The sequence below is a fragment of the Equus caballus genome, chromosome 17 (assembly GCF_041296265.1).
Source record: "Equus caballus isolate H_3958 breed thoroughbred chromosome 17, TB-T2T, whole genome shotgun sequence".
In the NCBI taxonomy this organism is placed as follows: domain Eukaryota; kingdom Metazoa; phylum Chordata; class Mammalia; order Perissodactyla; family Equidae; genus Equus; species Equus caballus.
In genome coordinates, this window is record NC_091700.1 from 40,726,808 (window position 1) to 40,741,924 (window position 15,117).

The following is a 15,117-nucleotide window of genomic DNA, read 5'->3' on the forward strand; positions in this document are numbered from 1 at the left end:
TAAAGCATAAAGAGGTTCTCAGAGTTCTGCTGTGCTCAGCTCCCAAGCCCTGCTGGACAGAAAGCCCTGATCTTGCCTTTATAATATTTGAAATCAGTGCTGCCTGGAATCTAGCAATATTTCTGGAAGATGCCCAGATGCAACTCAAATACAGATTAATTCACTCAGTCTCCACCCTAGCAGTCTGACAGAAGAAGGGGTGTGAACTTTTCTGAGGGATAAATATTATCAGCCTCTGTACTGTACTGTCATTTACTGTAAAGAACTGTAGACTTTTACACACAATATGGGACATACAATTAAATAATTTAAAATGCAAGATGCAAGAAGAAACAAGAAAATGGTGGTAAGGTATATAGCCAAGAGAGGAAATAGTCAATAGAAGCAGTTCCAGAGATGGCCTACATGTTGGAATTATCAGTCAGAGTCTTTAAAATAAGTATGATAAATATTTTAAAGGATCTACTGGAAAAGAGGAACGACAAGTTTAAACAGATGGTAATACACACACACTATATCTTCATCTACCTTCCTGTCTGTCTGTCTATCTATTTATTTATCTATCTTAGGGTAATGGATATCAGAAATAAAGAATTTATTTTATGGGCTTAAAAAAGACTAGACATGGTAGAAGAAAGATAAGCGACTTTGAAGACAGAGCAATAGATATTATCTGAACTGAAACACAAAGAAGAAAACAGCATGAAAAAAATGGAATAGGGCATCCTAGATCTGTAGGACAGTATCAAATGGACCACCATATGTGGAACTGGGGTCTTAGGAGAGTAGAGTGACAATAGGTCCGAAGAAATATTTGAAGAGAAAATGGTTGAGAATTTTCAACATTGATGGAAGATATCAACCTTCATATCCAAGAGCTTAGCAAACTAAAACAGGATAAATACAAAGATAAGAACTTCTAGTCAAATAAACCAAAAGCACTACTCAGTGCAAAAAGTGAAGAAAAAGAAATATAAGACATAAATTTGAAAAGGAACAAGTGAAATAATCATTCTTCACCAACCAAATAATGGTGCACCTAGAAAACCTTAACAAACTTCAGTAAACCACCAGATCTAGTAAGTGAGTTTATCCAGGCCACAGGATACAAGGACAATACGCAAAAATTAGTTGACTCTTTATATACTAAGCACAAAAAATAAAAGCAAACTATATAAACCTAGTTCTAAATTTTGGAAAATAACAAAACTGGAAGACTTATACAGACTAATTTCAAGACTTATTGTAAAGCTACAGTAATAAAGACAGGGTGGGAATGGCAGAAGGATAGACAAATAGATCACTGGAGCAGTGAAGATAGTCCAGAAATAGACTACATATTTAAGGCCAGCTTATTTTTGACCAAGGCACCAAATCAATTCAGTGGAGGAAGGAACCTTTTTTTGAGAAATGATTCTGTTACAATTGAACACCCATATGGAGAGAAAAATGCACCTCAATCCCACCTCACTCCACACGTAAAAATTAATTTGAGGGGCCGGCCCCGTGGCCAAGTGGTTAAGTTCACGCGCTCCACTGCAGCGGCCCAGGGTTTCACTGCTTCAAATCCTGGGTGCGGACATGGCACCGCTCGTCAGGCCACGTTGAGGTGGCATCCCAAATGCCACAACTAGAAGGATCTGCAACTAAGATATACAGCTATGTACTGGGGGGATTTGGGGAGATAAAGCAAAAAAAAATTTTGATATGTATCACAGACCTAAACATGAATACTGGAATCATAAAGATTCTTGAAAGGGAATATAGGAGAATACTTTCATGACTTTGGGATAAGCAGTGATTTCTTAGATAGGACACCAAAAGCACTACCCATGAAAGAAAAAAAGTGATAAATTTCATTGTTATGAGCCAAATTGTGTTCCCCGTGAAATTCATATGTTGATGCCTTAAGCTTTAGTACCTCAGAATGTGACTTTATTTGGAAATACGGCCTTTAACAGAGTGAGTAAGTTAAAATGAGTCTGTCAGGTGGCCTCTAATGCAATCCGACTGGTGTCCTTACAAGAAGAGGAAACTTGGATACACAAAGAGATAGCAGGGATGCACACACACAGGGAAAAGACCCTTTGAGGGCACAGTGAGAAGGCGGCCATCTGCAAATCGAGGAGAGAGGCCTCAGAAGAGACCAAACCTGCTGACACCTTGATCTTGGACTTCCAGCCTCCAGCCCTGTGAGAAAGTACATTTCTGTTATTTAAGCCATGAGTTTGTGGTATGTTGTTATGGCTGCTCCAGCAAGCTAACACATTCATCAAAATTTAAAATCTCTGCTTGTTAAAGAAAATGAATATACAAACTCACTGGGAAAAATATTTGTAATACGTATATATTACATATCCAAATATATATGGAACTCCTAGATATTAACAATAAAAGATAAATGACCCAGTTTTTAAAATGAGCAAAAAACTTGAACAGACTTTTCAGAAAAGAAGATATATGAATGGACAATGAGTGTGTGAAAATCATTAGCCATCAGGGAAATGCAAATTAAAACCACAATAGGATATCATTTTGCACCCACCAGAAGACCAAATGATGGTGAGAATGTGGAACACCTGGAAGTGTCACATTGCTGATAGGAATGTAAAATGGTTCAGACTGGAGAACTGTTGGGCAAGATTTTTTGTAACATTAAATATACACCCACTTTTTGACCCAGAAGTTCCACTTCTAGGTACATACCTAAGAAAAATGAAAATGTATGTCCACAAAAAGATATGTATGAGAATGTTCACAACAGCTCCAATCTGGAAATAACCTAAGTGTTCATAAAGAGAAGACTAGACAAATAAATTGTGATATATTCTTACAATAGAATAGTATTCAGCAACAAAAGAATAAACAACTGATACATACAGCAATATGAATGAATCTCAAAAACATTATTTTTGGATAAATGAAGCCTGATACAAAAGAGGATATACTATATGTGAAGGATATACCTATATTTGAAGGTATATCCTTCGCATATAGTATGAAGATATACCATTTATGTGAAGTTCTAGAACAGGAAAATTAAGCTTTGGTAAAAAAAATAAGAAAGTGGTTACCTCTGCAGAGAGGGATGGACCTGAACTGCAAAAGGGCACAAGATAATTTTGCAAAGTAATGGAAGTAGTCTATATTTTATTTTGGATGGTGGCTACAAGGATAAATGCACTTGTCAAAATTCATGGAGCTAAACACTTAAGATCTATCTTTTTTATTTTATGTAAATTATACCTTAATTTAAAAATAAAAGCGAGAGTATTTGACGGTCCCTTTTCAGTGAAGTTCTCTCTCTACAGATCAGAGTGGGGATCCATACAGGACCAGTCTTAGCGGGTGTCGTGGGGGACAAGATGCCACGCTACTGCTTGTTTGGTGACACTGTGAACACAGCTTCTAGGATGGAAAGTCATGGGCTTCCCAACAAAGTGCACCTCAGCCCCACCACCGACAGGTAGTCATTCATTTATTCCTGGTTTCCTTTGGCCCTTCTCCTTCCAGAACGTATAGAGGGCCTGGCAGCCATGGGATGAGGGTAGTGGAGGAAACCTGTGTTCCATGCCACCCTAGCGTACAGAAGACATTGTGTCAGACAATAAATATTGTTGAGCCTCTACTATAAGATAGCTTTTGCTCTTAAGGAGCATGTGATCTAGTGCAGGAATTGGCAAATTACAGCCCACAGGCCAAATTCAGTCTGCTGTTTGATTTTGTAAATAAAATTGTATTAGAACACAGCCGTGCTCCCTTATTTATATATTATCTAGGGCTGCTTTCATGTTACAAAGGCAGAGTTGAGTAGTTATGATAGAGACTGTATGGTCTCCAAAGCCAAAAATATTTACTGTCTGGTCTTTTACAAAAAAGCTTGCTGACCCTTTGTCTAGTGGAAGAAGAAAGAAATATTTGCAGATATTTTTTAAGGAAGTTTAGCCCTAAGCTAACATCCACTGCCAATCCTCCTCTTTTTGCTGAGGAAGATTGGCTCTGAGCTAACATCTGTGCCCATCCTCCTTTATTTTATATGTGGGATGCCTGTCACAGCATGGCCTGATAAGTAGTGTGTAGGTCCACGCCCAGCATCTGAACTGGTGAACCCTCAGCCGCTGAAGGGGAGTGCGTGAACTTACCCACTGCTCCACTGGGCTGCCCCCATACAGATCATTATTTTTAAAGTGTGTTTAAGATATGTATAAAACAATACTTACGGTTTCTTGAAATTTACAATAGGCTACATTCTGTTCTAAGCTCTTTTACATATGTTAGTTCATTTACTATTGCAACAACTCTAGGAAGATAAACTATTGTTATTCTTATCTACAGACGAGAATAAATCAGGCACTAAAAAGTTAATAACTTGCCTCAGGTCACCAGTAGGCTTGGAAGGAAAGAGCCTGGATACAACCCAGGAGGACAGGCTCAGAGTCCACTTTTTAGCCACTGTGCTCCCATGGCTGAGGGAATTCTAGTGCGTGTTACAGGAGCCTGGGCAAGGGTGCCTAACCTAGTAACAGAATTCTCTGCAGAGGAGAAATTCCTGAGCTGAATCTTGAACAAGGAGTTCTAGAGTAGGATTTAGCCAAAACCAAGGTATTGGAGTGCAAAACAAGCAGAACAGCACAGATGTAGAAGAAGCGCAGAGCACCACAAGCAATCTAGCTTTGCTGGACTGGAAAATAGGAAGCAGAAAGCGGTGAGAGCTGTGTTCCCTATTGAAGGGCCAGGGCTTACACCGCAGGTGACAAAGAGCCCTTAAGAAGTGTGAGATTGGAGAAAATGATAAGGTAGAGTCCTGTTTGACACTGACCACTCTAGAGACCCTGTAAAGACAGATTTGAACATCAGGAAATGAGAAAGAGAAGACTTGTTAGGAGTTTGGTTTGAACCAGAACATTTGTTAGTGGAAATCTGGGGGAAAGTAAAATCAGCTAAACTTGGTAATTACTAGATATGGGGGGTGAGGAGGAGGGAGGAGCTCTGAATGTCTCCCGGATCTCCATCTTGGGTGACTAGGACCTGAATGGTGACATCACCATCTGAGATAGGGCAAGCAAGAGGAATTCCATTCATAGAGGCAGACAATGAATTCAGGTTTGGACATGTTGAATTCAAAGGAATTGTGGAGCCTCTAAGTAGAGGTGCCATTAAATGAATGGATGAAATTTGGAGTCAAGTTGTTGGTTGGGGCTAAACTTGGAGTCAGCAACACATGGGTGGTAATTAAGCCAACAGAATTGATGAGATCATGTGGGGAAGGACGCAGTGTAAGAAGAACAGTGGAAAGAGAACAGAATCCTGGGCAGAATTAACATTTAGGTGTCAGTGGGAGGAAGAGGAGCCCATGTAAGGGGCAGAAGAAATAGAAAAAATACAGCAGAGTTCAAAGTGAGAATCACCCTTGTGGATATTTTTAGGGAGGAAGAATTGAACAAAATTGTCAAATATAGTAACAAGGACTGAAAAATATTCACTAGAGCTTTTTGGGACATTATGGGAGTGGTTGTGGTAGAATGTTGGGCATAGACACTGATTATGGGTTGAAGAATAAAAGGAAGAGAGCGTTTGTATGGGATTAAAGCAGGAGATAATCAAGTGAGAGGTTCCTTCCTTCTATTTAGGATGGAAGAGACCTCAGCGTGCTAGTAGGCTGAGGGGGCATGCAAATGGAGAGGAAGCTGAAGACAAAGAGAGGGAGTGGCTGATGGGGCCAGGCCCCGGGGAGGTGGGAAGGGAGTGTCCTTGAGCAAGACACCCCATCCCCTGAGGTTGGGGGAAGGGTGAGTGTGGTCAATGGGGTAAGAAGTTACAGCATCTCACCTAAAATGGTTATACTTTTGTAGATGAATCAGGTCACTAAGTAGGAGGCAGAGTCAGCAACTTGAGAGTGAGGGGAGCAGGTGCCAGGTCGGGACACGTGAGGAGTGTGGTGAAGCTCTGAAATCTCCATGAAACCAACCAACGACAAGGGAAGGTTGACGAAGTGCTGAGACCCAGTTGAGGCAGCTGACCATGAAGTTGAAGCATTGCTCGTCTACATGGTCCTATGGTTTTTCTCCAACATCTCTCAGCTGCCAGTAAATAAACAAAAAAGTAATCATTTCATAATCATCCCATATCTGTCTCTTTTCATGATCCCCTCCCTATACTCTTCTTCTTGGGTCGCTTGGCAGCCAGAAGTCATGGAGAAGCTTGGGTAGTTAGGATGAGCATGATGACAACTGTAGGCTATTTCAGGAGCTCAGGGAAGATGGAAAGAAGAGAGCTCAGGGATATGCAAGGAGCCTCCTGTTTCAGAAGCATGCGGGGACGGTGCACACAGGGGCATTGAGGACATGGTTGTAGAAGCGTGACGGCTGTGGGGATGAGTGCTGTGTTGGAGGAGAAAAGGTGGTGACAGGGCACAGGGTTTTGGTGGGTCCCCTGTGCTCTCTCTCTGCCTTTGGCACCCTGTTCATAATGTCTGAGCTTCACGCCTTTTTGTCCCCCTCAGCAGGCCCCAGCTGACGTCTCGGAGGCCCCCTCCTCCTGGGTGTCCTGTGTCCCAGACTTCTCCTCTTCTATCATCCTTAACATTGTAGCCAACTCTCGAGTTTCAGACCTTCAGTCTCTGACATCTGTTGCACTTTTTTCTCTGTGCAGAGCCCTGGAAAATCAAGGGTTTGAAATCATTGAGAGGGGTGAAATTGAAGTGAAAGGTAAAGGGAAGATGACCACGTACTTTCTGATCCAGAACTTGAATGCGTCAGAGGATGAGATTATGGGGAGACCTCAAACTCTGCTTGATCACAAGGGTAAGTGAAAAAGAGAATCCTGATCATTAGCGTTGAATATTTTTTCCACTAACAACTTTGTGTGTGTTTAGAGTGGTCCTTGGGTTTGCAGGGTCAACACAGGTGTCATCCCCACCCCGACCAAGCTGCTACCTTCCATTCAGTGAAAGCTCCTGAGGATCAGCTCAACCATTTTGCCCTGAACACTCTTCTCTTGCATCCTGGCTGTTATGGTGTTTCTTGAGCTGGGCTGATGGATCCAGCCTAAAGGGTCTCTCATGCACTCGTTTTCAAGGTTATTCCTGGTCCAAGAAAGGGGCTTTTTCCATTAGCCTCTCCTGCGGCTAGGGGATGATTTCAGAGTCTCTGTCTGCTTCTCAGCCTCCGAGGAGGCTCCAGGACAGGGTTTTCTCACCCACTGGAACCTTCCATCTTCCTCATTTTTTGCTGGCTTCCAAAACTGGGAATCAGTACAAAATCTGTGACTCACCCAACTGCAGGAATGACAAGATTGAGTTTAGGGTAAAACAATCTAGTGCTAAGCCGAACCAGGGATCACCATTTGGCACACAGCGCTCAAAAAAAGCAGCAGCTGGAATCCAACAGCAAGGTCTCCATCAGCGTCAAGGCAGAGCCATCCACCCGATGCGGTCAGGGCCCCTCAACAACCGGCCTGGTCAATGCTGGGAAATGCTGACCTGAGGGGGAAACTCAGTAGCAAGAGGCAAACTTTCCTGAAGCTCTGAAGCAAACTGGAGAAGGAAATGGATTCATTCTGACAGGAGTTAATCTTTAGCTGCTCCAGGGGCCTGGAAAGGAAAATCTCTAAATCCAGAGGTTCCTCGTTTACATAGCTAATATATGCAGGATGTCCCTTTGGGACACATGAATTATGCTTACTATTTTTTGAAGTGGGGCTGTACCAAGGGAGAGATGGGTATTTGAAGAACTTGTAAAATTGTTTTCGTAGTGCTTTCATTCTAATTATCAGCTCACCTTATTGTCCTTGAGAGCTGTGATTGGTTTGGGCCACAATTTACTGATGGAGACACTGAAATAGGAAGATCTAAATTAAAAACTGAAATAACTTTAGCTGATAAATACCAGGAGCCACCCTCATGAGAGTTTGCGGCCCCTGAATGTCTAGGCTCTGGGTGCCTCGCCCACCATCACTGCTTCCCCCCACCATGACCTCCCCACAGTACGGAGGGCTGCTAGACAGGGGTAAACAGACAGTTTTTCCTTTTCTTTTCTTTGTTGTCAGAAATAGACAAAGTAAAGAGGGAGGTGGGTGTTTTGCCCCTTGACTGTGGGAGAGAGGAAGGCAGAGCTGAAGGCTTTAGCACCAGGACAGGGCAGAATCTTGCTCAGAAGTTGTGCCTCACCCAAACCTGATACTATTTTCTCTCGTTTTCCCTGCATGGGGTTCCAAAACCATCCAGTTTGAGAAACAGAATTCCAAAACAGGGTCAGGGTCAGTAGCATCTAATCTACTTCCAGTTCTGAGCTGGAAACAAAACATAAACAACCCAGAGTAGAAAATGAGTAAGTGTCTCAACTGAAGATCTCCACTTGGATGCTAAGAAAGAGGAGGAAGAAAGGATGTGGAAAGAGGCGGTGGCACAGTGTCTCCGTGCAAACTGAGAAAAGGCATCCCTTTGGCAGGTAGCCCCCAGCCATGGCTTATCCTAGAGGAGAATCACTCCTTCCTCCGGGCTGATGTCAGCCCCCAGCCCTACCCACTTGGCCAGGTATCTCTATGCAGAGAAACGGCACAGCCCTGGGTGTGGATCCCAGAAGAGGGGTCTTGGCCTCTTTTCTTTTTGTCCTTCTTTATGTTTCCCTTGCCTCTTTCCCCATCAGCCTAGGATTTCCTGTGCAGAGCCTCAGCTGTCAGGCTCTGGGGAAGCAGGTGTCTGCCTCTCTCTGCCTGCCCCTCCTATCCTCATGGAACACAGCGCTGGCAGCTTCAGCAGGAACAGGAAGGCCAGGACCCCTCAGGGGAGACCCCATGCTGACACTGGTTCCTACATGTTTAAGTGGCTTGAGAATGTGACCCCATTAACCTCCAGGAGCCAAGGGACTTTCTCCCACAGCAAGATGGAGTCTTTCAAAGCCAGGGATGGCAGAGGGGGATACAGAAACACTAACATGTCTGCTAATGCTCTTCCCAAATTGGCCTCTTCCCTCAGATTATCTCCCGTGGGACACATTCACTGGCTCTTTGGATGATTTGGGGGAGGCCCGGGAGGGAGACTGAGGAGATGCACTTGAGGGAATTCGAACATGCAGCCAGCGCCAAGAGCTATGTCTTAGACCGCAGCAGTGCAGGGCGAGGGGACTTCAGCTGTGTCCTTTCCGTGCCCTCATGGGTGAGAGGCCCAAGGGGCCGGTGATGTTCCGATGCATCGAAGGCCCCCCACCTCTACCGCTCATGAAGCCTGCTTGCACGAACCTTCTTACTTTTCTGCCCCTCATGCTTTTTTGCAGAAGCAAGTGCTCAAGGAAGTCGAGACAGCAAACCTGTTGCAGTCTTGAGGTACGCGGACAGCCGGAAGGTGCTCCCCAAGAGTGATGCAGCAGACAGTGAGGACACGAGATCCGTTACAAAGACTCCCAGCTCTGCATTGCATGAGAAGAGAATTGTGGGTTCAGAGGTGTGCCTTATGGGGGATGGGAAAGAGCCAGAAAGGGATAGCACAGGTGGAGCTTGGGGCTCTAGGGCACGATGCTTCTGCTGGTTGCTCACTGTATTTTGAATAAGCTTTTTTGTTTAATGCTCCCCAACCCACCCACCTCCACCACAAGTGTCCCAGGGGGCCCTTCATTCTGAAAAGGCCCTTTATGCCCTCCTCCAAAAGAATCTCTAATACTCAGAAAAACTTATTAGGATGTACAAAATGAAGTTTCTGTGGACGTGGTGCTGTCAGTAGCGTGCCACCTATTAGTGAGGAGTGCCTCCTCACCATTTCCACCATATGGTCCCTCATAAAGACCTCAGAGCATTGACATTGCCACAAAGTGTAGGCCCAGTGACCGTCTTCTCTGCTTTGTCCCTGAAGGTGGTGGGGGTGAGAGATCTCTCTCAATTCATTCTTACGCTTGACTGCCCTGGCGAGCCATTCAGCTCCCTCAAGAGCCGTTCTCAGGGCTGACACAGCTGGGGTTTGAGTATGGGGTCACAAAGGAGTGGTGAAGGGCCAGGGATGGGCCTGCAAAATGAATCGCCAGAGCAGCAGCCCTTCCTCCCCCTGTCCTTTCTGGCTTTGTGCAGCCACTGCCACTCTCTCTTTCTGGAAACCCCATGTTAGGTGGTTCAGATGGAGTTAAGCTTTTGAGGCAAGGAGTAGCGTGTGTCTGCTGCAGTGCACCATCTCTCAAGGAGAGACGGTTTCTTAAGACAAACCAGACAATCCATGTGAAGAGTTAGAACAGCTGAATAATCCATATAAAGAACTTAGCCATTGTTAGTTTTATTAGACAATATCTCTTGGTTGAATCTCACTTGAGCCCTTGGCATTGGGCACTGGCCCAATGCCTGAAGGCTTCTCAGATGCTCCAGAATCTGCGGTTGAGGGAATGATCGGCACCTTTCTGTTCAGTTCCGGTGAGAGGAGACAGAGCAGAGCTTCCCTCGCTCTGATCCAAGGTCAGGTGGAATCTTGGATTCTGGGACATGGAAGCTCTCAGCAGGCTTTCTGCCGTCACTCAGAGGCACTACCCACTCCCTACCTTCCTGCAGTTGCATGTTTCTGGCAATGTTCAAGACCCAAATAGTCATCCAATGTTATTAGGGTATGGAATTATAATGTTCACAGATTCATTCAACAACAACAACATTTCTTGGAAAACTCTTGCTGCTCCTGGAATACAGAGTGTCAAGGTGAGGTACTGGGCTAGGATCTGTTGATGCTCAAGGCTTGTTGAACGAAACACATGGGGTCCCTGCCTTCATACAGCTTGCATTTTAGTAGTGGAAGACAGACAACATGTAACAAAATAAATAGGATTATTTCAGCTAGTGATAAATGTTAAGAAAATAAAACTGAATAATGGAGGAGAGGGCCAATGAAGGCTTCTTTGGGGAAGCAGCATTTAAGCTGAACCGTGTATGAAGGGAAAGAGCCATCCACATGGCTATCGGGGTAGGGGCTTCCAGGCAGCATCATGCCCTAAGGCAGATGTAAGCTTGACACGTTTAAAGAAGAATAAGGCCAGTGAGTCTAGAGAGGGGTGGAAGAGAAAGGGAGCAGTAGAGGATGAGGTTAGAGAGGTGGGCAGGAGCCCTGGACAGTCTGGCCTTGAGCTTCCCTATCCACACACAAAAACTAGGAGCATGAAGCACGGGGCAATGTGAGGAGCTTCTGGAGTCCACAGGAACATTCAAGGGGAGAAGGCGTCTGCCATTAGAATTCCTAAATGGCTGCTCTATACACAGCTCAGAAGGGGAGGTCTAAGAACTCCTAATGCTCCAAGGAGGTGAACAAATTCATTTCTCAAACTTTTGATGCATGGAGGGTCCCTCCACAGGAGAGACCGACAGGGCTGGGCATCTTGCTTAGAGGTGGGAGACAAGTTTCTTAACAGGGCCCCTATACCTTTTCTAATTGTTACTTTCCTTGACGAAAACCAACACCAAGAGCTAGAGAAGGAGAAACTGAGGCCAGCTCAGTTTGGGTGGGAAAGCTGAAAGGGTGGAGAACTGGTATTTGTTGAACAACTACTTTGTGCCGGGCATTTTACCCTCATTATCTCACTTGATACAACAGTCACGTGACTAGTCCCATAACAGAGGTAAGAAACTTGAAGTTCAGAAAGCTTATATGATTTACGTAACGTCCCACAGCTGGGAAGTAGAAGTAGGATTGGATCTTCAGGCTTGTTTATCTCAGGCAGACTACGTCCGTGTGAGATCTCTTTGAGTAACAGACCAAAATAATCTTCTAGTTTTCCCTAGTTGTAGCCTGCTGTATTTGGACTTCTTGGCTTCACAGTGGCCCAGCCATGTTTCTCTCAGATCCTCTGGGCTCCATCTGAACAGAGTTCTGATTGTTGGGTGTGATTAGCAGGTGTATTAATGAGGAATAGCTGACACACTGTAGGTGAATGATACACTGTGTGGTGTGAGCCAGAAGCTTGGAGAAACGAGGACAAAGCCAGCTGGGCCATTGGACCTCGCTATAGCTACCTAGACCCAGACCGACCAAATCAGAAGTTGCTTTCAGCAACTTCCCCAGGTAATTTGGGATACAGTCTTCTTATCACCGCTGGTTGGCAGCAGACATAGAATTTAGCCTTGAAGGATTCCTGTCACCTGCTCCCAGCGTCTGCCTTGTCGTGGTGGTTCAGATCCTGGTTCTCATGGGCTTTCGGCTACATCTGCTAATGTCATGCTTAGCTCTGAGGTAGGTGAAGGCTGCAGAGGGTCACTGTAGGAGCCCCACTGTCACCTCCAGCCCAGGGGCCATTCCACCTGGCCCGTATGTGGGTGTCATCATGGGACAGTGTTTCCATCAGTAGCCAAAACCCGTCAGGACTTGGAAGATTAGGCCGCTGGATCTGGCTGCCTCAGAGACCTGCCTGTTTCCCCATCTCTAGGCAGTCGAGAGGACAAGAGGACGAGGACGTTTGAGGCTCACCTCATTGATCTCATCTACCATCAACCTCACCAGGTTACCACCTGGTTGTTAAACCATGCTCCCTCCCCAGGGGCATGCACTTCCCCGTGACTTGGCTCTGGGTTTGGGAAGCAGGCTCCCCCTGCCTCCCTCTCCCCTGTAAGGACCATCTCTCCTGAAACATATCTCAGAACCTTGGCAGCACATGGAGCTGCAGTGGCAAGGAGCACACCACATAGACAGGGCCAGCTGAGATGTGATGCTCACCCCTTCCTTGGGCTCTCTTTAAAAAGGGGGCCTCATCGAATGGCTGCGGCTGCGGGGCCCAGCCAACATCTGCCAGGGCAATAGGAAACACTCCAGCGGGACCCAGGCCTGCAGGCTGCACCCAGGACCTCATTTGCACTTCAATGACACGCTTTTCTTTCTCTCCACTCTGTATTTGGGTGTTAGCTGTGTCAGTGGAGAGACTCCCCGGTGCAATTAAACGGGAGTATTGAGTCGGAGAGAAATCAGTGTGTGTTGACTCGGATATTTAAGCAACCACCTTTCAGTATTGACTAAAAAATTGGCCTTCCAGCTGTCCCTGCTGGCAGGCTCTTCTGGCATCTCGTCAGACCACTGTTAATGTGTTTTTCAAATTTTGGCTTGCTCCAACTCGTCTCCTAACTGATTCTCCCGGCGATTATGATAATGGATTCCAGGCTGACCTGCGTACAGCACTCAGGCAAGTAGCCCAGACTCCTCGCTGGAGGTGACCCCCTTATAAATCATGGTCCGAGGTGTCCGCTGACTGGGTTCACGGCAGGTTAAATTGGTTTGGAGGAGTTCTTACACCAACTCCCGATTGCTCCTCTGGAGTAACAGCGAGGGTCTCTCTCTTGACTGAGTTTAGGGTTTAGTCGTCCTGCCTGCTGGGGGGTTTGCCCAATCCCTCCAAACTTGACTCAGTCTTCCCAACAGGAAGAACTTTCCCACCGATTGCAATCCCCAGATGGGTGATTCTTGCATAGGTCTGTGGTCACTTAATTGCCAGGTCCTTGCCCTTCACTTTGCAGAGTCTTGACAACACAATCGCCTTTCCCAGGCGTGTCCCGTGAGCTGAGGTCCAGCTGGTTTGGAGCCAGGCTAAGGAGCCTGGGCCCCTATTCTCAGCCCTGAGGCCTTTCAACAGCCTTTCTGAGGCCTTCGTAGGCCTGGCTGTTAAACCTTCCTGACCTTTTTTTTCTTGGGGCTGATGAATGGCACAACTGTTGTTAACCTTGGACTTTCTAGAAGTTGAGCTGTTAACACAGCAGTGTTCTGGAGAAGGGCCCTGGGAGGTATAAATGAACTCCTTACAAATAAGGAGGTTGCTAACAGAGGAGTATTCGATTTTCAGCGCACCCAGAGCTAGCCTCTAAAGTCACTGTCAGCCTTGATACCATCGACTGGGACGTGGCGTCAGAGCTGGTTAGCATGGGAAGGCAGGTGGGAGGGCATCGAATCACCTGTGGTTGACAATGCAGGCAGCGGGTCTCACCCTGAGATTGACTCAGTAGGTCCAGGGGCGGAGAGGGGCTTCGACTCTGGTTTGTTAACCATCTCCACAGGGCTTTCTCATGAGCCACTGGGCTCTGGAACCCCTGTCACGGTGGAAACAGCATTAGCTTGAAATCAGAATTCCTGGTTCTGCGTCCAGGTCCTGGCACCCAGTAACCAGCTGTGTCACTTTGGGCAAGTCCTTTTTGCCTCTTTTTTTTTTTGGATCCTGAAAGCAGAGGTAATAGAGTGCCTGCTTTCCAGGGTCACTTTGAGGAATGTATGAGTTACCACGTATCACTCAAAGACTGTGAAGTGCTGAAGACATATCAGGTATGCCAACCGTATCATCACTGAGGGACCCAATGATTGGGAATTCATCCACTTAACAAATATGTGGGTCTCAGCCCAGAACTGTTAAGAGGCACTACAGGGGTTTTAAAAAGATAAGAATGACCTGCTGCGCACAGGAGCTTTAGATCAGTGGGCAGAAAGAGGTCCACACCAAAGTCAGGACCCCAGGCTCGTGGAAGGTGTTAGAGGGCCAACAGCGAGCACAGATGCCACCAGATACACACGGAGGACTCGGAAAACCTCTAAGAGAAGGTGCAGGTGATGGCAGGATGGGGCATAGCCAAGATGTGACCTCTGCTCTGATCTCTGGAGAATGCAGGGGCTTCTGGAAGCTAGAGAGCTAGTTCCTCCAGAGTGTGGCCTCTTTTGCCCATGGATAGAAATAGAAGGCAAGGCGAGTGGGTGATCCTAGAATGGCAACCCCTCCTGACACCTGGAGACTCCATTGTACCCTTTTGGTTACTAGGATAAAACTCTCTCACTGGTGGAGTTAGCCTCCAAAAATATCACTTCTAGAATGTGTGGCTCCTTTCTCTGTTCATACCTCTTGTATGGTCAACCCACCCTTCCCCTAGAACAGGTGGATTCATTGGAATATTAACCCAGCTGGAACCAAGTGGAGGGAGATAAAGTGTTCCACACTTTAACTATATCAGTTACATATACACTTTTTCTTACAAAATGGGAATCATCATACATACACTGTTTTGTAACTTGGCAGGTCACGAATTTCTTTCCTTTGAACATTTAAACACATTTCAAAACATAGGAGGGAAACTTTTTAAAAGACATAATGTGCTTGACATGGTACACTCGTTTCCCACAAGACTTGTGTTGCTACA

The 15,117-nt window shown here is 45.8% G+C and overlaps 1 protein-coding gene across 1 annotated transcript in view; it reads left to right on the plus strand.

The window, feature by feature from the left end:
- The window catches only part of LOC100054420 (guanylate cyclase soluble subunit beta-2-like), a 69,248-nt gene that overhangs the window by 50,712 nt on the left and 3,419 nt on the right, over window positions 1-15,117 (plus strand). Inside the window, exons 11-13 of the mRNA XM_070239688.1 lie at window positions 3,312-3,466; window positions 6,652-6,803; window positions 9,273-9,439. Of these exons, the coding sequence (XP_070095789.1) occupies window positions 3,312-3,466; window positions 6,652-6,803; window positions 9,273-9,439 (474 nt within the window). The remainder of the gene's footprint in view (window positions 1-3,311; window positions 3,467-6,651; window positions 6,804-9,272; window positions 9,440-15,117) is intronic.